The 22,491-nt window shown below is 49.1% G+C and overlaps 1 protein-coding gene and 4 non-coding genes across 7 annotated transcripts; 3 read left to right on the top strand and 2 right to left on the bottom strand.

The window, feature by feature from the left end:
* Nucleotides 1-2,742: 2,742 nt before the first annotated feature.
* Nucleotides 2,743-10,176, top strand: MRPL58 (mitochondrial ribosomal protein L58). 3 transcript variants are annotated; one of them, XM_067717215.1, is made up of 6 exons: nucleotides 2,744-2,971; nucleotides 5,950-5,986; nucleotides 8,513-8,572; nucleotides 9,206-9,288; nucleotides 9,395-9,564; nucleotides 9,837-10,176. In XM_067717215.1, exons 1-6 carry the CDS (start codon nucleotides 2,786-2,788, stop codon nucleotides 9,919-9,921), a joined length of 621 nt encoding a protein of 206 aa, XP_067573316.1. In that variant the 5' UTR covers nucleotides 2,744-2,785; the 3' UTR covers nucleotides 9,922-10,176. The 3 variants fall into 3 exon arrangements, with proteins under 3 accessions (XP_067573317.1, XP_067573316.1, XP_067573318.1); XM_067717217.1 differs by having other exon boundaries at nucleotides 2,751-2,884; XM_067717216.1 differs by lacking the exon at nucleotides 8,513-8,572 and having other exon boundaries at nucleotides 2,743-2,971.
* Nucleotides 10,177-13,489: 3,313 nt separating this feature from the next.
* Nucleotides 13,490-13,562, top strand: TRNAR-CCU (transfer RNA arginine (anticodon CCU)). The gene has a single exon. It is a non-coding gene; the product is annotated as a tRNA-Arg (tRNA).
* A 458-nt stretch (nucleotides 13,563-14,020) lies between these two features.
* Nucleotides 14,021-14,093, bottom strand: TRNAR-CCU (transfer RNA arginine (anticodon CCU)). The gene has a single exon. It is a non-coding gene; the product is annotated as a tRNA-Arg (tRNA).
* Nucleotides 14,094-14,420: 327 nt separating this feature from the next.
* On the bottom strand, nucleotides 14,421-14,493 carry TRNAR-UCG (transfer RNA arginine (anticodon UCG)). The gene has a single exon. It is a non-coding gene; the product is annotated as a tRNA-Arg (tRNA).
* Nucleotides 14,494-15,015: 522 nt separating this feature from the next.
* TRNAR-CCU (transfer RNA arginine (anticodon CCU)) lies at nucleotides 15,016-15,088 on the top strand. Its single transcript has one exon. It is a non-coding gene; the product is annotated as a tRNA-Arg (tRNA).
* The last annotated feature ends 7,403 nt before the right edge of the window (nucleotides 15,089-22,491 follow it).

Genomic DNA, 22,491 nt, shown 5'->3' with positions numbered 1-22,491 from the left:
TGGAGCCATGGTCCTGTCTCTGTGCACCTCATACACCCGCCTCCCATCACACAGCTATCTATGGGGGGGAGGGGCACAGCCTGAGCTTCACCACCCCCGTGATTGGCAGCCAAACAGCTCTAAGTAGCAGGCTCTTGGAAGTTTCCATATTTGTTGAGTACCAGCTAGGCCGGTCACGTGGCCTTGCAGGGTACCCCGTGGGGTGGACCCTCCTTGCTGTAGTGATGTTGAAATCCCTCCTCCCAACCCACACCTGCTTTGTGGTTCACCAGCTTTGTTGCTCTGCGGCATGTGGGATCTTCCAGGACCAGGGCTCGAACCCGTGTCCCCTGCATCGGCAGGCGGATTCTTAACCACTGTGCCAACAGGGAAGCCTTCCTTTGCCTTTTAAATGACCCAGGCCTTCAGCAACCTCATGAGGCAGCGGTAAAATCTCTGTTTTACTGATAGGGATCCTGAGGCTTAGAGGTTAAGTTAGTAATTCAAAATCACATAGAGGGGCTTCCCTGGTGGCGCAGTGGTTGAGAGTCCGCCTGCCGATGCAGGGGACGCGGGTTCGTGCCCCGGTCCGGGAAGATCCCACATGCCGCGGAGCGGCTAGGACCGTGAGCCATGGCCGCTGAGCCTGCGCGTCCGGAGTCTGTGCACCGCAATGGGAGAGGCCACAGCAGTGAGAGGCCCGCGTACCAAAAAAAAAAAAAATCACATAGAAATAGTCGAACCCAGACCTGATCAATCCCATTGTGTGATACTGCATGTTCCCTACCTCCACGTAATGTTGAGTTTTAAGAGCTAGTCTGACCTAGGGCACTCCAGAAAAGAAGAAAGGAAAATCCTGTGGACCCCCTCTACATGGGGGTGGTACCCCAACTCACAGCTATAGAGAAGGCCTGGTGTCTGCAAGCTCCTCAGCTACCAGAAATGGCTTGATGATCCTTTATCTTTTCTTCCCCTCTTCTCGCCCCATGCGTGTCCCCTTCCTGAAGCACCCATTCAACCTATGGAGAACCAGAAAAGAGAAGAAGGCTGGCCTCAGCCTTCAGTGCCCCCTTTTTAAGGGAACAGGTGGCACCTCTCAGGACTGTTTCTCCCAGAAGGGCCTCTGTGCTGGATGGTTCTTGGCAGCAGCAGGTGAAAGGAGCTTGCCAGCTGCTCCTCTATCCACCACAGGGTAGCTTGTTCCATTCTCTCCTCTACCCCCTCCTCTCCCAGAATCCAGGCCACCAGATGGCCTGAGCAGGCTGTTTATTTGGGGCCATGGAAACCTACAGCTTCCTTTTCCTATCACTCTGGGTCAGGCGCAGAGCTGGAGCCCAGCCTCAGAGCAGTGATGCCATGGGATGGTGGTTTTATTCGTAATCCCTGAGCCGTCAACCTGGGCAAGTCCCTGGCTTTGCTCCCCTGAGCAGCTTTTTCCAGTCACCATGGAGACGCCTCTGTTCCCTCTGAGGTCATGGGATTAAGTCAGACAGGGAGGGTCCCAGGAGACTCCCCTTAAAGCCTAGAGCCCCCAAAGCGCATGTCAATTGCCATTCCCTTCCTAGTCTGGGTTTGCAAAGCCAGTGCTTGGGAAGTATTGTTTTCCCTCCTAAAGAATTTGCCTTTATCAATGAGGCTAAGATGGTAAAGCCCTGACTTGATGACGATCTCCTATTCCAAACAGCCGCATTCCCAGGGACATGTTTTTCTAGATAATTGTGCTTTTCCTAAAAATAGAACCCGCCATTAAGAAATAACCACTAGTATTACTAATAATCACTAACATTTATTGAGCTGTTTTCGTTTACCACACTGCCTCTCGACAAAGCAACTTAGCTAACATTTACCTGTTTCCAAACACTGCTTGCTCTATTTTAAACCTTTCTCAGAGTTAGAACTTCTCAGTTTTCAAGTTCATTTTTTAACAGTCCGGTAAAAAGGGCTCTGCTTAGGCTGTCTGTGGCTGTCTGAATCTCTACCTACTTCCCCATCCTCCCCTCATCTCCTGGCTTGGAGAGACTGCCATCAAGCTCCACAAAGCAGGCGGCTGGGGCGGGTGTCCACTGTCTAAAGTATTTCTTTCTCTACCTGCCCGCCTCTCCTCCATCCTGGTACTTGTCCTGCAGAGCCTTCACACAGGTGCTCAGCAGGGATTTGCTTTTAGGCTGCCTTGCGAATGAGCCTGAAGTTACTAAAACTCAGCTCTGGCGGAACTCAACTTTCAAAACACCTTCCCAAAGGATCCCTTTTAACAATATTTATTGAGTACCCATGACGTGCCAGCTTCTGGGTACTGGGGATCCAGCAATGAGCCAGTGCCCTCCTGGAGGTGATTACATTCCGGCTGGGAGACAGGCAACAGACACAAAAATAAGATTGAGCGATGTGAAAAAAAAAGTGGCAAAGAGTAAAGGGGATGGAGATGAACCTGGGCATGCTTCGTTGATGCTGTGAGATTTGGGGGAACATAGGTCCAGGAAGGCACAGACCGAAAGGAAGAAAAGTGGTGTTTCTGGGGGACACGGCATCCGGGGGCTCTTTTCACCAGGAGGCTCCCTTGAGAGCTCGCTGTCTGGCCAACGTCTTCCCCATCGCAGCAGATGCCCTCAAAGCACCAACCAGGCCTCCTGAAGGCGGCCGACCAGAAGCCTCTAATAAGCTCCGCGCGAGAGCAACGCCAGAAGCTCTGCTCGCTTCCTCCCCATGGCAGGCGCTAAAGGTCTAGCGGAACCAAAGTCTCGAGGGAAGAGCGAGCCCACGGACCGCGGAAGAAAACGCCCACCGGAAGCGGCCCCGAGACCCGAACATGGCGGCCGTACGGTGGCTACGCTGGGGCCTGAACCGAGCCGAATCCTGGCTGCTCCCGCGGCCCGCGCGCTGCCCCCACCGGACTCTGAACAAACAGGTAGAGGGTACCGAATTCCAGAGCATCTACAGTCTGGACAAGCTCTACCCCAAATCGCGGGGCTCAGACACCGCCTGGAGGGTTCCGGTGAGCCGGGAGGGCCGGACGGAAGGGGCGTTTCCTGGACTCTTGCTGGGTGACGTCGGGCAGCCGGGGCCCCATTGGCCGGGCGTGCTGCTAATCCAAGAGACGGACGCGCTCAAACATGGCGGTCGCCGCGGGAGGAGGCTGGTTGCCCGAGCAACTGGGGGACGGGGGCGGCTAGGCGGTTGGCGGCCTCCCGTGTGGCTCGAGGTGTGCCGGCGCCAGGAGAGCATGCTGGCTATGCTTCTTACAAGATCACCAGCTTTTCCGCATTCATTCCCCGTCCCTCAGGCCCAAATTTTCGTCCCAAGGGAAAAGTGCCGTCCACAGAGGACAATTAAGGCAGGAAGCTGCCAAGTAGCTCCCTTTTGGAGCCTTTTAGCAAGTGACGTGGTCCTTAGCCTCTAGTAACCCCAGCACGCCTGAGGAAACAGAGCTTCTGGTTCGTTGCCTCAGGATACCTTTATTGACAGTCCGCTGTGTGCAGGCGCTGTATCAGGGCCCGGAGCGGGAGAGTTTGGACCCACCCAGTTCTATGGAGTTTCCACCTACAGGATTGGAAGAGAGCGTTCATTCATTTATTCATTCATTCACTCACTTAAACTTCAGTTGAAAGCATGGTGTATACACGATGCTAGGCATGGGGACAGAGTAGTGAACAAAACACAAAAATCCTAATGCTAGTGGAGCTTATCTGCTTAATGGAGGGAGACAGGCAATGAAGAAAATCAGTAACATAGAGTATGTGATAAGTACTTCGGAGAAAATAAAGTCCGGAAGGGAGAAGGAGTGCTAAGGTAGGGGGTGGGGTTACAATTGTAAGTAGGCTGGTCCGAGGAGGCCTCTGAGAAGGTGATGCTTGAGTAAAGACTCGGGAGAAACAAGGCAGCAGGGAGCCGTGAGAAAAGCAGGGAGAGAAGCATCCCTGCGGAGGGAACAGCAGGTACCACCCCCCTCAAGGCAGTAGCATGTTCCGCTGGTTCAAGGAACAGCAAGCAGGCCAGTGTGGCTGAGCAGGGGGCTCAGATATGAAGCTGAAGGGGAGAAGGCTGTGGGGAGGCCTTTGTATAGGGCTTACAGGGCTTTAGTTTTGCCCTGAATGTGATGGAGGCAGAAGAGCGGAATGATCCAACTTAGTTTTACAAAAATCACTGTTCTAGAGAAGAGGTTGCAGAATGGCAAGAACAGGAAGACCAGTGAGGAGATTGCAATATTATAGGCAAGAGATGATAAGCGGGGTGGAAGTAATAGGAGTCGTGAGAATTGGTCAGGTTCTAGATAAATTTTGAAGGGAAAGCCTACCGGATTTGCTAATGGATTTTCCCTGAGAAGTGAGATTAAAAGAGGAATTGAGGTCTAGGGCCTTGAGTAATGGAAGGATTGTGTTGCCATTAATGGAGACGACAGAACGGTAATAGCATTCGTTTGTCTGTTCATACATTCAACAAAAAGTTTCTCGTGTACCTACTGTGTCAGACACTGTTTCAAGCGTTGCAGATACCACCACGATAAAACAGAGTTCCCACTTCATGGAGTTTATGTTCTAGCGGAAGGAGCAGACAGTAAACAAATGGGGAAAACATACCAGAGAGCGAGAAGTAATGGATAGACCAGAGTGTTTTGATGTGATAGCCAGAGAGCTACTTCAGGTTGTTAGGAAGGGAGGTCTTCTGTGAGGAGGTTTGAGGCATCTGTTAGACTCGAGAGAGGAGACCTCGAATAGCAGTTGGTTTTACCTCAAGAAAGAGGTTTGAGTTTGAGCCAAAAGGTTGGGAGTCATCAACAAAGTTGTTTTTTTTGTTTTAATTTGGTGGCGCCCAGCTTGTGGAATTTTAGTTCCCGCACCAGGAATCGAATCAGGGGCCCCAGCAGTGAAAGCACTGAGTCCTAACCACTGGACCGCCAGGGAATTCCCAAAGGTGGTATTTTCAAAGGAGATGGATGGAATGTTCTAGGGAAAGAGAGAAGAGGAAGGATTTCAGGACATTTCAGAGTTTTTAAAGGTTGCAAAGAGCAAGCAAAGGAGAGTGAGAAAGTCACGGGGAGGTGAGAGGAAACTGGAGAGGCCGGCTCAGAAGGAGGGAAGAGCGAGCTTCAAGGAGGACGCAGCCCAGGGTCTCCACGACGCAGAGGTGGAGTAGGCTGAGATTTCACCCCCAGATAATTCTAAGATGAAAAGGGATGAAGGGACTTCCCTGGCGGTCCAGTGGTTAAGACTCCAAGCTTCCAGTGCAGGGCACGCGGGTTTGATCCCTGGTGGGGGAACTAAGATCCCACATGCGGTGCAGCGGGGGGGTAGGGGTGGGGCCCGGGGCCCCCCTCCCCCCGCAAAAACGGGGTGGTGGGTGATGAACGCAGCCAGAGTGGGGGCAGATGAAGACACTTTGAGCTTGGGGGCACAGAAGAGCCTCAGAGTGGGTAGTGTTTGCACTGGGCCTGTGGATGCGAGGATTTGAGGCTTCGGAAGAACAACTCGGGGGAGACGTGAAGGTGAGAGGTCCTGGGGTGAGTAGGTCAGCTTGACACAAACCCTCAAGGCAGATGTGCTAGTCACTGTTGAAGGCAGACAGCCTCACATGCGAGCTTCCCGGGGTCTGGGGAGGAACAGGGGACCCATGGTTTGTTGCTCCAGGTTGGCAGAGGGTGTTCCTTTTGGAGTCTGCCTGATGTACATGTACTGTGGCACCTTCCCTCCCCTGGGCGCTGGTAGTTCCCGACACTAGCTAAGTGGAGTCAGGGGGCAGTGGCAGGGAAGGCTGGAGAAGTCAGTTCCGTTTCCCTGGAGGAGTGTTTCTGAGGCAGTACCTCTGGAGTCTGGGGAAGATGTTTCTGTCATCCTGATACAATTTTGCTGGAGACCTGAAAATAGTTGTATTACATTCATGTCGTGGCTTTACATCATTTCTGCTTTGTTGCCCTGGAACAGTTAGGAGTCGCCCAGTAGGTAATGTTTATTTGACACCGTATATGTTACATTACAGGATGATGCAGAGCAAGCCAACTACGACATTCCTATAGGTGAGTAGTTTGGGCTGATAAAAAAATCGGTCATTTCCTCTACCCCTCACACATTCCTTCCAGGTCTTTCCAAACCAAAGAAAGTAAAGAAACTGTCTGGGGTTACAAAAGCAGAGTCCTTTCAGCATTGTTGAGAATAGAAAGGAAAAAAAAAAGTGATGAGGCAGCCACTCCGGAGTGCTGTGCAGTGCCCAGCACGAACAGAGAGCTCCTGATGGTCTTGTGACGTGGAACAGTCTTTACGATAGATGAATTGATTGTTATTTGAAAAAAGTAAGGTATGGAAGCATCTGTATAGTGAGCTACCATTTGTGTTTCACTTACATATATCTGAAAGACACACTTCTGGATGTACACGTAGATCTGCGAGGATGTGAAGGACCCTGGACACAGGGACTGCCGTGGGGAGGGGAGGGGAAAGGACAAACCGGGAACTTGGTGGCTGGGGAGCAGGAGTGGGGACTTCTCCCTGTAAACCATTTGCATAACTTCATAATTTTGTGCCCATCAAGCCTAAGGCGTGGCCTGTAAAGGAACAAGCAAAACCCTCCTGAGGTTCAGAGAGTTTCTGGCGCGCAGACAGCGAGAGGAGAGCAGCCAGAGGCGCCGGCGCCCGGTGGCCCGTGCTCAGGGCGACCCTGAAACAGGGAGGCCAGGCGACCACGGTCTACAGCAGAGGAGCCGGCGTCCTGCGCTGCTCAGGGTAACCCTGAAACAGGGAGGCCAGGCAACCACGGTCTACAGCAGAGGAGCCGGCGTCCTGCTCAGGGTGACCCTGAAACAGGGAGGCCAGGCGACCACGGTCTACAGCAGAGGAGCCGGCGTCCTGCGCTGCTCAGGGTGACCCTGAAACAGGGAGGCCAGGCGACCACGGTCTACAGCAGAGGAGCCGGCGTCCTGCGCTGCTCAGCAGTTTGAGGCCCGCAGCTGTGCCCTGAGGCAGGAGGAGGCCGAGACCCAGAGAGAAGGGAGGCTGTCTCCTGACAGCCTCGGGGGGACGGGCAGGCAGATGACCCAGTGGCCGCTCCTCAGCTGCCTCTGCTCGTGTTCTCTGAGAGGGGCCCAGGTCTCCCCGTGCCTGGCTGGCCTGTACGGATGCAGACAAGGCCACCAGCCCCAGGGTAGAACCGCCCGCCTCTCCCCCCGCGGAACCACACGTATTCCTCACCTGTTCAGAAAAATGAGTTCATTTGATTTGTCAAAGGGCCTCTCAGAAGCCATCTGGCGAGGTCACCGCTGCCCGCTGAGGCCGGCCCTCCACCACCACGGGGCCGCACTCCTCGCCCCCCAAAGCCCCTGCAGCTCACCACCCAGTCTTCTGGAACTTTTCCGCTGCTCTGCCTTCCCGGCTTCCCTCAGATACTACAAGGCTGCTTTTCATGAATTACAAAAATAGAAGGAAGAAACCTCATTTTACAGATCCAAAACAGACCAACCAAGACCCAGAGAAGCGGTGGGAGTTTGTGGAGGTCACAAAATCAGTCAGTGATGAGCTGGTGTTAGAAGACGGGGCTCCCAGCTCCAAATGGAGCGCTCATTCACCCAGCAGGTGTTTTCATCCACTGACCGCGACCGAGGCCCAGGGGTGCACACGCAACTCACGAGGAATGAGAGCCACCTCCCCTCTGGGGAGTCCACATCCACTGCATTTCAGAATAGAACATTAAACTCAGTTTGTCCCTTAGCTTGAGCTTTTGAAAGAGTCCTTGCTTTATTTATTATTATTATTTATTTTTTGCGGCACGCGGGCCTCTCACTGTTGTGGCCTCTCCTGTCGTTGCGGAGCGCAGGCTCAGCGGCCATGACTCACGGGCCCAGCCGCTCCGCGGCATGTGGGATCTTCCCCGACCGGGGCACGAACCCGCGTCCCCTGCATCGGCAGGCGGACTCTCAACCACTGCGCCACCAGGGAAGCCCTGTTTTTTTTTAATAAGGCTTTTTGTGTGTGTGTGGCTGCTTTGGGTTTTTGTTGCTGCGCGCAGACTTTCTCTAGCCGCAGTGAGCGGGCTACTCTTTGTTGCGGTGCGCAGTGATGTGGTGGCTTCTCCTGTTGCGGAGCACGGGCTGTAGGTGCGCGGGCTTCAGTAGTTGTGGCACACAGGCTCAGCAGTTGTGGTGCACGGGCTTAGTTGCTTCACGGCATGTGGTTTCTTCCCGGACCAGGGCTCGAATCCGTGTCCCTTGCATTGGCAGGCGGATTCTTAACCACTGAGCCATTAGGGAAGCCCAAGAGTCCTTGCCTTAAAACAAACTAACAGCAAAAAGCAAGGGCAGTCAGATCTAGTGGAACATACTAGACCAGAAGCAGACAACCTGGGTTGTAATTTCACCTCCTCTGCTCTCTCTGTGGCCTTGGGAGACCCTTGATTTTACTTTTGACATCTGTAACTAATCTCTGACTTTACTGATCTGAATGTTACGTCATTGAAAGAGAGACGAATAGGGATACTGATGTTGATGGTAAATTAGCAGTTTGCATGCTTTGCCCTGTGATAATATTTTGTTGGTGTGTGTTCTGTTTTTCAGATCGCTTGACAATATCTTATTGTCGGAGTAGTGGTCCTGGGGGCCAGAATGTTAACAAAGGTACAACGGTGCCTTGTTTTCTTTCACTTTAAAGCTTTTCTGAGAGACGGACTTGAGGACTTCTGTGTTTACATTCATGTGGCAGTAAAGAGATTTTTTTTTTCAGAAGCTTAAATACCGCCCATTTATATAATAACCCTCTTTATTCTTCTGAATGTGGTCTGATTCTCAGACTCTCAGTTGTGGGTTGCTAGGACTAGGACTGGCTTGGGAGTCTAAGCAAAGGGAAGTCACAGTGTGAGCTGGCAGCCGGCTCCAAGAGCAGGTTTCCTTCGTTCTCCTGGACCCGCTCCCTGCTCCTGCGCCCCCCCCCCCACAGTCTTTTCAGAGCCCAGTACATTGTAAGACTGCTCCTCCGCACCCCCCACGTTCTTTTCAGAACCCAGTACATTGTAAGAGGAAGAAAGCACTAGGCGTTTTGTTCCTGGAAGTTTATTTGTGTCTGGATGTGCCTCACTATCTTTGCAGGCTCATTCCATAGCCCAGTTTGTATCCCCGAGTTCACACAGGGTAGAAACAGCCCCGGGTGGGTGTCTCACCTCCCTGTGGTTCAGAATCCGGTGGTCACCAGCCACCCGGCGCTGAGCCTGCCCGAGCGTCTCAGTGACCCGCGCCCCCTCCCTTTATTTACAGTAAATTCCAAGGCTGAAGTCAGGTTCCACCTGGCCAGCGCCGAGTGGATTGCAGAGCCTGTACGGCAGAAGATGGCGGTCACGGTAACCACGGGCCCCGTGACCACGGGCCCCTTCCTTTCTCTTTAACCCTCAGTCACTTTTAGGCCTTTACTCTGTAGAACTCTGGTTTTGCCTTTGTTCTCCGCAGCACAAAAATAAGATCAACAGGGCAGGAGAGTTGATCCTTACCTCTGAATGCAGCCGCTATCAGTTCCGAAATCTGGCAGATTGCCTACAGAAAATTCGAGACATGATTACTGAGGCCAGCCAGCCAGCCAAGGAGCCATCCAGAGAAGATGCTGCACTTCAGAAAATCAGGTACCGGAAACTTCCCTGAGCTTCTGCAAACCAATTCGTGTGGACAAGGGGCTACACAGGGAAGAAAGGAGGCACGGTGAAGCCCACGACCTGCCAGCAGGCAGGTGGACAAGCTCCGGGAATGGGAGAGACTCGGACCCGGAGTGGAGGCTTCTGGGCCGGCGCCTGCTGCTTCGGCTGCTCTGCTTCCCGCTCAGCTGCCAGCTCCTCTCACCACTTCGATAACCACTGATTGGGCATCTGGGCATAATTGTGTTTTTCTTTGTTTTCAGGATAGAAAACATGAATCGGGAAAGGCTGAGAAAAAAGAGAATAAATTCTGCCATAAAGACCAGCAGGAGGGTAGATGTGGACTGAAATCATCCCCTCGAGCTGGCAAAGACCCTCTTTAGGGCCTCCAGGCAGCTGCCACCGAGGGAGCTTTAACACCATCAGGAGACGTGTGTGTTGTTTGTTGTCAGTGCTTGTCTGTAACATTGGAACCATCTCAGGAATGTTCATCTGGAATGAGGGTTGTAGGCAGTGGTTGCAGAGGTCTTTACAGGCAATTACCATGTTGTCAAACCTCTATTATCCATTTAATATATTAGTTGCAATAAAGTTCTGAACTCAGTGGGCTTCCGCTTCTCAGAATGCTTCAGAACAGAATTCCTCCCTTTTCTCTCAGTTTAAATCTGCCTAATAATTATTGGCTGATTGTACAGCCCCGGGGGAGCACAGAGGGATGAGCCCTTTGGGAACACGGGGCAGAAGGGCTGAGACAGGTGCGTGGGCATCGGAACTGGGCCTGGAGACAGGGCTAGAATATTAATCAGTCGAGAGCCGGGAGGACATGCCAGTTGAAGGGAACAGTGTGAATAAAGGAGACCAGAGAAAAGGCTGGGGTGGAGGAGACGATGAGGAATCCATCTGAATGGGGAATTTGTCCAGGTCGTTGTGAGAGGTGAGTCTGGAGAGGGAGATAGAAGTTCAAGGTGCAGGGTCTCGGGTTCAAATTGAGGAATTTAGATTTTTTTTCTTTTTTTTAATTTTATTTATTTTTGGCTGTGTTGGGTCTTCGTTTCAGTGCGTGGTCTTCTCACTGCGGTGGCTTCTGTTATTGCGGAGCGCGGGCTCTAGGGCACAGGCTCAGTAGTTGTGGCACACGGGGTTAGTTGCTCCATGGCATGTGGGATCTTCCTGGACCAGGGCTTGAACCTGTGTCCCCTGCATTAGCAGGCAGAGTCTTAACCACCGTGCCACCAGGCAAGTCCCAATAAATGACTCTTATGAAATACAAAAGATGTGGAAGATAGGGTCCCTGTCCTCAAGGGACTCAGAGCCCAGTAGGGAGCTGAGGCTCATATACAAGGAAGTGCAGCATTCTTTGGTTCATTAATTCAACAAATACTTATTGAATACCGGGCAATGGGCCAGGTCCTGGGGAATCAGCAATGAACAAAACAAAAGTCCTTTCTTCCAGAGAACTTCCATTTGATCAGAGGATGATAAAAGCTGAGAAGAAAAATGGCTTCGTCTGGGTAACATGACCTAAAACGTGGTAAATAACACAAGAAAGGTCTAAATAGATTTTGGGAAGGAACTAGTTCCAGCTGGATGGTCAGTGAAGATGTACTTGATGTGCTTGAGATGGGATGGAAGAAGGGGAGGGGCTGGCCAAGGGAGCAAGGTAAGAGCTTGTCACCTGGAGGCTCCAGTGATGGCCAAGGGCCCTGCCTGTGGCCAGGACAGTAAACCATAGTATTGAGAGAATGGGCTGTGAAGCCAGCTGCGCTGGATCAGCTGCTGATTTCCACCACCCCCAGCTGTGCAGCCTTGGGCAAACTACTCGGCCTCTCTGAACCTTAGCTTCACCATCTATAAACTAGGGATGATGTTGTTAGTGCCCACCTCGTAGGGTGGTAGTGGTTAGTGGCACTGAGCCTACACCCAGCGAATGTTAGCCATAATTAACAGTTTAGCCATGATTAAACAGTTCCAGTTTGGCTGGAAGCCAGGGGGTGAGGAGCTGTGGAAGACACACCTGCCACCTTGAGTGGGAGCCAGGCCTAGAAAGGCCTTAAATGTGACAGCTAAGACATTTAGACTCCACCCCTACAGAGGCTGTCAGGGGAAGATTAATCTGACCGTGACTGAATGAGAAAAGACTGCGGGGAAGTGGACACAGGTTGATGGACAGACCCATGTGAGCAGTTAGGGACCCATCCTGGAACTAGGGCAGTGACTACTGGCATGGAGAGAAAATAGCAGGTGCAAAAGGGTTATGGGGACAGAAAATTGGCTTGGGTGGAGTGCGAGCTGGTGTGTGACAGGGTGCTGAGCTTTCAGCCAGGAAAGTCACTGAGGGAGCAGGCTTGAGAGGATGGTTGGATGATGGGTATGGTTTTGCCTTTGAGGAGCTGACTTTGTGGGGCCTGAGGAGGAATGCTTAGGTGGAGATAGCCAGGAGAGGGAATGGAGCTGGAGCTGGGGAGTGAGGTCAAAGCTGGAGATGCAGGACAGGGGACAAGTAGAGTCTTGGGAATGGAGGAGCAGTTGAAGATGAGGCAAGGCAGGGCAAGATGATGGTGGCGGGAAACCAGAGAGGGCATCTCTCTGGTTAAACTCGAGCCTAGTGCTGGACCTGTGAGGCCCTCAGAAGACATTGGTGGCATGTGAAGGGACCTGGGAAAGCATTCGAGATACGGAAGAGGGGAAGGAGGTAAAGAGAAACAAAAGCCAGGGGACAGAGAGTGGAGAACAAGGGCAGGACCTGTCATTTAAAGAAAAAAAAAAAGGTTGAGGGCAAAAGAATGAACATGGGTGAACTCACACAATGATGAGTGATAGAGGCCAGACTATAAAAGAATATGATTCCATTTGTATGAAGTTCAAAACCAGGCAAAACTACTGCTTTATGGTAACGAGAGGGAAGTATTTACTCGGAGGCAGTGGTGACTGATGGGGAGGGGATATAAGAGAGCCTTCAGCGGCGCTGGAACTGTTCTGTATCTCATCCAGCCATGACCTTAAGATCTGTACACCTTACTGCATGGATGTTACACCTCAGCAAACAGACCAATTAGTAACTGAAAGGAGGACATTCTCAAGGCTGGAGACTGGAGCCAGGTGGAGTACATTCCTCTTTCTTGCTGGTATTAAGGGTTTGTGCAGACTCTATACGTGGGTGAGAGAAAAAAAAGAATGTCTCCAAGTCCCTGGAAGGCAAAGGTCTCAACGCAGGCACCACAGGAAGTGAACACTGCTCTTGGCTAAAGCTTCTCCTGTTATATCTTTCAGATCCGCGTGACTTTTAGTAATGGATTTTAAACGTGTGTAACATTTTAAAGTGTGCTTTTTCTGTATTTGTATTACCTTTTGTATAACAGTTTAAAGGAACAGAATATTAGAGTGAAGTATCTAGTTGGGTGATCCATTTCTTTCCTGTATATTATATATTTGCGTACGTATATATTTCTGCTATTAAGACTGGAAGGATTTGTTCCTCCCCGTTGTACATCGTTTCATGATGGGGGATTTTGACTTTGTGTTTCAGTATTTGTGATTGATACTAGTTTGTTCTCCTTCCCTTCCTACACTACCTTTTCCTAAAATTCTTGGATTTTCTGTCAGTTCTGTAGAGGTGGACAAAATGGCCACGGTGGTAAAATTTGGAAATGCCTACAAACGGCAGCCTTCACCCGCCATCCATGGTCCAGGTGTCCGGCAGCCTCAGCGCCGGCCTCCCAGGCCCCACTGTGCTTCCGGGTGCGGGTGGCAGAAGGTGGTGAGTTCACTTCCCACCGAGGTTTCTTCCTAACGGTTGACTGTGAGCACCTGAGAGCCTACCCTCTCGCGGCCTCGGCCCCCCGTTAAGTCGTGCTTTGCAAGGCCCGGGGTCGGACCGCCTACTAGGGGGAGAGATGCCAGCGAGGATGAAGCACAGGCCCCAGTGGCCTAATGGATAAGGCACTGGCCTCCTAAGCCAGGGATTGTGGGTTCGAGTCCCACCTGGGGTAAGGGCACCTTTTTGGCTCCTTCCGTCCGTAAAGGACTCTGGAATTCCTGCGCTGTGGTTCCACCGCATGGAAGACTCCAAACACACTGCGTTCGGGCCCGCGGGTGGAAGACCGAACAACCGGTTCCCCAAGGAGAGATCCCAAAGCCAGTGACTACACCCCTGCGCCCCTGGAAGCCACCAACTTTGGGACAGCTCACAGGCCGAGGGTAAAGGGCCAGAGCAAGGGTGTAACGTCACCAGGACACGAAGGGGGAGTGCGGGACACTGAGCCCGAGGCTGGGATACGCCAACTACTTGGCTGCAAATGAGGCCCTGGTACGCTGCACGGCAGAAGGCGAGCAGAGACCAGGCGGGTAGGGAGCCCCTGGGTCCCTAGATCCCTAGGCTACAGCCTCGGAGGCCCGCGCAATGCGAGCACAAAAGTTACTTTGGGGTGAAACTCTCTAACCCTGACTCCACCCCAGGTGGGATTCGAACCCACAATCCCTGGCTTAGGAGGCCAGTGCCTTATCCATTAGGCCACTGGGGCTCGATAACAAGGGTGCACCACGTGGTCCATGGTAACGTGCAGCCGCACGCGGACAGGCCTCACTCGGGCCTGCCATGACGCCCGCCGCACAGTGGACCCGAAGAACGAGGGCCGGCCCTGGGCAGCCTGCAGGACAACCGGAGGGCACACCCGCGGGGCTACGAGAAAAGTTAAGGTTCAAGCTGAGGCGACTGCGCAGTGCCGGGGGGCAGGAAGGTGAGCGTCAATATGCCCGAAGGACGCGCGAAGAGGTTGATGAAACCGCAAACGAAGCGGGTTAGGATTATTGAGCCACCAAAGCCAGGAGACCCTCGTCCAAAACTAAGCCGACCACGAAGGGACTCGAACCCTCAATCTTCTGATCCGAAGTCAGACGCCTTATCCGTTAGGCCACGCGGTCACGACGCCCACAGGCTCGCAATGCGATAGTTAAGTGCACCCCGCCCTTGAAGGTGGCGTTGGCGCAAGTAACGACCGTGTGCGTTTGGCCACAAGGTGTGTCCCAGGTGTGGCGGAGGAAGAACCACAGTGCGGTCCCTGCGTCTGGCGTCAGCGCTGGTGCGGCCTTGGGTCACCAAATAAGTCTACGGGTGACTCCTACTTCGCGAGGAGGCCGCGTGCCCTAATGAATAAAATGTCTGACTTCGGATTAACAGTTTGAGCCCCTTCGTGGTCGAAACGTTTTCGTCCCGAAAAGAGGATAGCACTCTTGTACTGCAACCAAATCCCAGTCCTTGCCCTTGTTTTAGACACGTAGAGCCCTTCGGACCCTCTCACAGCAGCTACTTCCGTCACCTGGACCTGGTAGTTCGGGCTCGTGTCCAAACGGGCTTTGCACCTGGAAACTTCCGGGCTGACGTCATTACGCAGCCATGCGACCTCATAGTTCAAGAGGCATGTGATCCGGCGCCGCTTGCGAGAAGCCCCAGTGGCCTAATGGATAAGGCACTGGCCTCCTAAGCCAGGGATTGTGGGTTCGAGTCCCATCTGGGGTGAGGTGGCTTAACCACTGCGTGTCGCTTTTGCATCTCTACCTTTTTAAGGTAAAAAACTCATGAGGCACATTTTCTCTTTTTAAGACCATTTGTGTGTGTGCGGGTGTGTGTGTATGTCTCTGTTGCAATTAATTTGCCCTTTCTTTTTGATCGAACCTGACTATACTTTTAAAGGTAAACCGTTATGACGGAAAATGGTTCCCCACTTCTTGTTGCCTCTTCGGGTTGGCATCTAAACAGACAACGTGGTGAAAGGGCTCTGCAAGCTACAAATCTCTGTGCAAAAGAAGCGAGCGTGTTCTGTGTGAGTCCACCGCTATAAAGTTAAAATCAGGCAACACCTTAGCCCGTCCCTCCCTGCCCCCTAAACCCTCCACGGGAGACGGGCAGGCGGTGTGTGGCGCCGCCCACCCCCATGCCCTCAGTCCTGGTGTGGACTCTGTCTCCCTTGAGACGGCACCCACCACACTGCCCTGTGCTAGGGCCAGGAGGGGTGCAACGAAGCTCGTGTGTACAGCACGCGCATTGGACAGTGGGGATAACTGCCAATCTCTTGAGTATACCCAAGTCCCGCGGGGAAAAGATGGCACGCTCACATCGGGTGATCCCAGGAGTATTTAAAAAGGGATTCGTGGGTAAACAACAAGGTCCTACTGTATAGCACAGGGAACTATATTCAATATCCTGTGATTAAACCATAATGGAAAAGTGTTAAAAAGAATGTGTCTATGTATATATAATATATATATCTGAATCACTTTGCTGTACAGCAGAAATTAACACATTTAAAATCAACTATACTTCAATAAAAAATAAATAAAATAAAAAGGGATTATCTACTGTATAACATAGGGAACAATACTCAATATCCTGTGATTAAACCATAATGGAAAATAATATTAAAAAGAATGTGTGTATATATATATATAACATGTATATATAATATGCATATCTGAATCACTTTGCCGTATAGCAGAAATTAACAACATTGAAAATCGACTATATTTCAATAAAAAATAAATAAATAAAAGGATTATCGGGGAAATGTACATTTATGATTTTCACACTCTCCTGTGTGTGTGTGTGTGTGCGTGTGTGTGTGTGTATATATATATATATATATAATTATCCTTTGGTAAAATGTTTAATTTTTGTTTTAACTGTACTTTTCTGACCAGGGATGATTTTTTTTTTTTTTTTTTTACCTTGAAGCCCTGAGGAGCTATGGGTGTGCATCCAAGTTGACTATCGCACTGTGTGCCCTTCGGGGATGCTGTATTTACTCGGGGAGAGGCTGTATTGTTCATCAGGTTTTCATAAGTCCTTGACTCAAAAAAGTTTAAAAACCACCCTTCCTTGTACTTTTGTAGAAAGAAATAACAAACTAGAAGTACAGAATCCCCCTCTCCCTTCTCCAGAGTCGTCCAGAATTCTTCCTGTGCTCTCTGCTCTAAGCCAGCCTCCAAGTTTTAGGGATGATACTTCCCAGCTCTCTCTGGCTCCCAAGCCCTGCCGCGTGGCTGCAGCATCACAGGCCTAGCCTGCAAAGCTGGGGCTACCGCTAAAACCATCCTCCAGGCCCTGCGTCCACGGAGCCAACATTCAAGTGAGAGAAAAGACAGTAAACTAATGCCAGGAGGATTTCAAAATAAAGAGGGTGATGGGAAACTATTAGTTGAGTAGTCAGAGAAGGCTTCTGGGTACAGAACGGCAAAGGTACCATTGGTAATCTCGTCACCTTCAGAGGACTTCTTTAATATCTTGGGTGACACACTACCTACTTCATGGGGTTATCGTGAGGAGTATTTATGCTCAGTGATTAGAACAGTCCCTGGAACGTAGTGTGTGCTCTGTAAGTCATGGTCATCACTATTTACTATGATACTAGCTTGCTCCATTATTCAAGGTTTTTGTGTGATACTCTCCTACCAGACGTGAACCCCTGAAGGCTCAAATTTCATCTTACATCTCTTCTCTTTCATTCATAAGGAATTCATATTAAGATTCTTCTAAATGCCAAGCACAGTGCTAAGCCCTGGGAAATATAAATATGACTAAGGTATAGTACTGGCACTCAACAGAGAATCTTCTAGAATCCTCTAGATTTTCCTAACCTTCTAGGATGACGAACCGGAATCGCAAATGTCTGAAGGTAAGGGGCGCGTGAGAGGGGCAGTTAGCAATCTGCTATGGCTATAATGGAGGAAGGAGAACAATGTACGAAGAGAGAACCCTGGAGTAAGGAAATTTACATTTGATCTTGCGGGCAGAGGGTTTTAAGCAGAGGAGCAAAATAACTATACTTGCATTTTAAAGATCCCCTTGGCAGCATGGTAAAGAATGAATTAGAGGGCTTCCCTGGTGGCGCAGTGGTTGGGAGTCCGCCGGCTGATGCAGGGGACACGGGTTCGTGCCCCGATCCGGGAGGATCCCACATGCCGCGGAGCGGCTGGGCCCGTGAGCCATGGCTGCTGAGCACAGCTCCGCAACGGGAGAGGCCACAACAGTGAGAGGCCCACGTACCGCAATAGGAAAAAAAAAAAAAAAAAAAGAATCAATTAGAGGGACTTTCCTGGTGACGCAGTGGCTAAGAATCCGCCTGCCAATGCTAGTGAGACACGGGTTTGATCCCTGGTCCAGGAAGATCCCACATTCCCTGGAGCAACTAAGCCTGTGCACCACAACTACTGAGCCTGCACTCTAGAGCCCGTGAGCCACAACTACCGAGCCCATGTGATGCAACTACTGAAGCCTGCGCGCCCCATGCTCTGCAACAAGAGAAGCCACTGCAATGAGAAGCCCGCGCACCGCAAGGAAGAGTAGCCCCTGCTCGCCACTAGAGAAAGCCCGCGTGCAGCAATGAAGACCCAACGCAGCCAAAAATAAATAAATAAATAATTTTTTTAAAAAAAAGAATGAATTAGAGACAACCTTGTAAATCAACTACACTCCAATAAATATTAAAAAAAAAAAATGAATTAGAGGCAGGTGAGGGTGCAGGCAGAGAGACCCCTTAGGGAAAGATGTATGGTTCAGGGAAGAAATAAGCAAACCATGAATGGAGGCGATAGCAGGGACACCAAGAGGAGGGAAGTAAAACAGATGTTCAGGAAATGGAACCTGTGGATCTGGTTCCTAACTGCTGTGGGATGAGGGAGACAAGGAGCCCAAGATGGTGCCCAGGATTTTGGGGGACAGTGGTGCCACCCCCCAAGACAGATGGGGAAGGGATGAGTTCAGGGCTGATTATCTCAAGTTGAAGATGCCTGCAGGATCCCCAAGTGCCTGATCCCCACTCCCCGCCCCGCCCCACCCAAATCTATCCATTGTTTTCATTGTAGTTTCTGGTTTCTGCTTTGGTGTTTGAAAAATCCTCTCACCTGAAGCTTATATAAATATTCACCTACAATTTTTCCTGTTGTTCTTGTGGGTTTTTTTTTTTTAACATTTACATCTGTAACTGGAATTTATTTTTAAGTGTCAAGTAAGGATCTGTTCCTGTTTTACAAATATTTAAACACTTAGATCAGTGCCTTTCCTCAATGATTCAAAATGCTACTTAAATTATTTAGTAAATACTTATATGCATATACCTTGAATAACACAGGTGGGGTGGGGGGGTGTTAGGGGCGCCGAGCTTCAGCTTCAACCAACCCGGATCATGTAGTCCTGTAGTGTTTACAGTTCAAAAAATCTGCGTGAAAGTGAGCTGCAATTCAAACACTGGTTGTACAGGGGTAAACTGTACTTAATCCTAATACAGTATGGACTTTTCCTGAATATTCTGTTCTTTTCCATTGATCTAATTATTCTTTAGCTTTTTTTTTTTAAAGTCTTTATTGAATTTGTTACAATATTGCTTCTGTTTTCTGTTTTGGTTTTTTGGCCCCAAGGCATGTGGGATCTTAGCTCCCCGACCAGGGATTGAACCCACACCCCCTGCATTGGAAGGTGAAGTCTTAACCACTGGACCACCAGGGAAATCTCTATTCTTTAGCTTTTTATGATACTTAATATGAGAGTATTAACTTATAACCCAATTTATTAATTTTTTCAATATTTCCTATTTTTCTTATCTATATTTTCTGATTCTTTTCTGTAATCAAAACGTATTGTGTAATGAAATGTTTTTCTACGACACAATTTAATGCCGTCATTTTGCTTTGTTTTAATATGAAATGTTCATATTATTTTTTCTTCCAAACATTCTGTAATTACATATTTAATTTCTCATTGATCCAAGATTTAGGAGAGTTTCAGTTTCCAAGTGGCTGCATTTCTGTATTGTTTTGTGTTATTGTAGTTTGTACTGTGCGTATTAATTGTTGGTTGTCTAATGTTATCGGTTTCCAGTTATTCTGTTCGCATGACATAGAATTTAGTATATAAGCTATTAAATGAGTCTTTATTATAGTTTGCTCTAGTCTCACTTGTCTTGCAAATGTCAAAAATAGAAAGGTATGTTAAAATCTTTAAAAGTTATGTTTCTAGAAATTTCTTTTCAACTTTTTTGCTTTATATGGTTTTAATGTTATTTTTTTCAGTACATCAAGGTTCCAATCATTATTTTTTTCATGTGAATGGTTTCCTTTATTAGTTAAGAGCTGCGTTTGGCCCATGTCATGTTTTTGTCTCGATTTCTACTTTGCTAGATAGTAATATTATAAATCTACATTTCTGCCCATGCTTTAAAAATTCTTATGAAAAATTTCAAACATACCCAGAAACTGAGAATAGTAAATGAACCAACCTAGATCCATCAGTTATCAAGATTTTGTTGCATTCACTCTATTAATCCCTTTTATCCTTTTCTTTTTCTTAAGTATTTTTTTTTTAATCATTTATTTATTTATGGCCGCATTGGGTCTTCATTGCTGCGCGCGGGCTTTGTCTAGTTGCAGTGAGCGGGGGGGGGCTACTCTTTGTTGCGCACGCAGGCTTCTCATTGTGGTGGCTTCTCTTGTGGAGCACAGGCTCTAGGCACGCGGGCTTCAGTCCTTGTGGCTCGTGGGCTCTAGAGTGCAGGCTCAGTAGTCGTGGCGCACGGGCTTAGTTGCTCCGCGGCATGTGGGATCTTCCCGGACTAGGGCTTGAACCCATGTCCCCTGCATTGGCAGGCAGATTCTTAACCACTGCGCCACCAGGGAAGCCCTTTCTTAAGTATTTTAAAGCAATCCCAGACATCACATCGTTTTATCCCTACATACTTCAATAATCATCTCAATTAATTATCTTTTTACAGTTGATTGGTGCAAATCAGGATCCAAATAAGGTCCAAACACACAGGATTTGGATGCCGGGTCGCTTTTTAATCTAAAGCTGCCCCACCTTCCCTCCTCTCCTGCCCCACGCCATTGACATGTTGAATAACAAAAGGTCAGATTTCCTGTAAAATGTCCCACATTTTGGAGTTATCTTCTTTGTGGTGTCATTTAACTTGTTCTTCTATCCCAGATATTTCTTCTAAATTGGAAGTTACTTTTAATGCCTTGATTTTTAAATCCAGGTTCAACATTTTGGCAAAAATACTTTCAAATGGTGCTGTGTAGTTAATATGTCAGAAGGTACATAATATGGGTTTGGCATCAGGAGGTGACAGCCTGATCACTGTCAAGTGCTTCATCAGACTTTCATATTATGGTCTCATCCATTAATGATCTTTGCCTGAATAAACCACAGTTGACCCTTGAACAACCTGCGGATTAGGGTTGCTGACCCTCCTCTGTCAAGTAATCTAAGCTTACAGTTGGCCCCTACCCACCCACAGATTCAACCAAGCTTGGATTCAACCCACCTTGTATGGTGTAGTTCTGTAGTATGTACTTATTGAAAGAAGTCCACATATACATGGACCCATGCAGTTCAAACTCGTGTTGTTCAAGGGTCAACTGTATTTCATTAGGGATTACAAAATAGTGCTTTTTCCAATGTTGCTTTCTTTCCGCATAGTTTGTAAAGCACTTTCTATCATTAACTAGGTCTATTAGTTTATCCTGAAATACCGTTGTTTAAATTAAAGCAGGATAAATGCATTTTTTTTTTTCCTTCAATGCCGGTTTTTAGAGTAAGGAGTTGGAACCCTTGATATAGCCAATGTATCCTTCTTTAACTTTTTCTTTGGCCACGCCTCTGCTTGTGGGATCTTAGTTCCCCCACCAGGGACCGAACCCAGCCCAGCAGTGAAAGCACCGAGTCCTAACCACTGCACCACCAGGGAATTGCCTTTTATTTTTTAAAGGATGGACAGCTTGTAGTTGGATTTTAGCTGACCCAGTTTAAATTACTGTCTTCTAATAGGGGTCTTTACTGATCCATAATAATCCTAAGTATGTTTGGTTCTGTATTTATGCTACTTACGTTTTTGCTGATTTCTTTAACTTTTGCCATATAGGATGTACTTTTCTCTCTTGTGACTTGAAAAGCATAATCCTATTTTACTAGTGATTTTTTTTTTTTTTTTTTTTTTTTTGCGATACGCAGGCCTCTCACTGTTGTGGCCTCTCCCGTTGCGGAGCACAGGCTCCGGACGCACAGGCTCAGCGGCCATGGCTCACGGGCCCAGCCGCTCCGTGGCATGTGGGATCTTCCCGGACCGGGGCACGAACCCGTGTCTTCTGCATTGGCAGGCGGACTCTCAACCACTGTTCCACCAGGGAAGCCCCACTAGTGATAGTTTTTAATGTAAAATCAATGCATGCTCAATGCAAAAACTTCAAATGATTCAGGATATAAAACTTAAAAGTGCCCCAATCCTTCCTAAATGCCTTGGACTGAGAGCACGTTGTCAGTTTTTCACTGTTGTTTCTTCCTGTGAGTCTTCCAAAGGCTCTCCCTCAAGTGCTAGGGACCCCTCTCTTTATGTTACAAAACTTTCATAGGACTCATGTTGCTTCTTCCCTTGAACACACGTTCTAACCACACTCCAAAAGCAAACTCAATGGCTTTTTCTAAGATTCCCATGTTTTCACTTGTCTGAATCCCTGTATCTTCAGCTGGATGGCTGGGTGCCAGTTCAATGATTCACAGCCTGGGGGGAGGGAGCGAAGGGTACTCGTTTTGTGCATTGAAGTCCATCTGGCAGAACTACTGCTGAACATCAGATTATGTTACGACTAAAGCAGCTCTAAGTGGAACATGCCTTGCTCCTCAATTACAGTTTACCTTCGGCCTAGCCCCTGCCCTACAAATTAGAGGTGATAGTGCCCCAGGCTTCCTCTGCTTATGTCCTTTAAGACTACATTACTTTTTTGAGCGTTATCAGCAACTGTTGATCTTCTCCAGTAAATTCTGGAATCTCTGGCAGAAGTGTCACAAAATTATTGGCCTGTGCACATTACCCTTCCCCTGGTAGGTTTTTTTTTTTTGGTCTTCATTGCTGCGCCTGGGCTTTCTCTAGTTATGGT

The sequence above is a fragment of the Pseudorca crassidens genome, chromosome 19 (assembly GCF_039906515.1).
Source record: "Pseudorca crassidens isolate mPseCra1 chromosome 19, mPseCra1.hap1, whole genome shotgun sequence".
In the NCBI taxonomy this organism is placed as follows: domain Eukaryota; kingdom Metazoa; phylum Chordata; class Mammalia; order Artiodactyla; family Delphinidae; genus Pseudorca; species Pseudorca crassidens.
This window is presented reverse-complemented; position numbering and strand designations above follow the sequence as displayed.

Bases quoted from the DNA above. Each gene is read 5' to 3' on its own strand.
- MRPL58 (XM_067717215.1), top strand. From the start codon at position 2,786: ATGGCGGCCGTACGGTGGCTACGCTGGGGCCTGAACCGAGCCGAATCC. The intron at 8,573-9,205 runs GTACAACGGTGC...CTTTATTTACAG, and splicing joins GGGCCAGAATGTTAACAAAG to TAAATTCCAAGGCTGAAGTC. The intron at 9,565-9,836 runs GTACCGGAAACT...CTTTGTTTTCAG, and splicing joins GCTGCACTTCAGAAAATCAG to GATAGAAAACATGAATCGGG.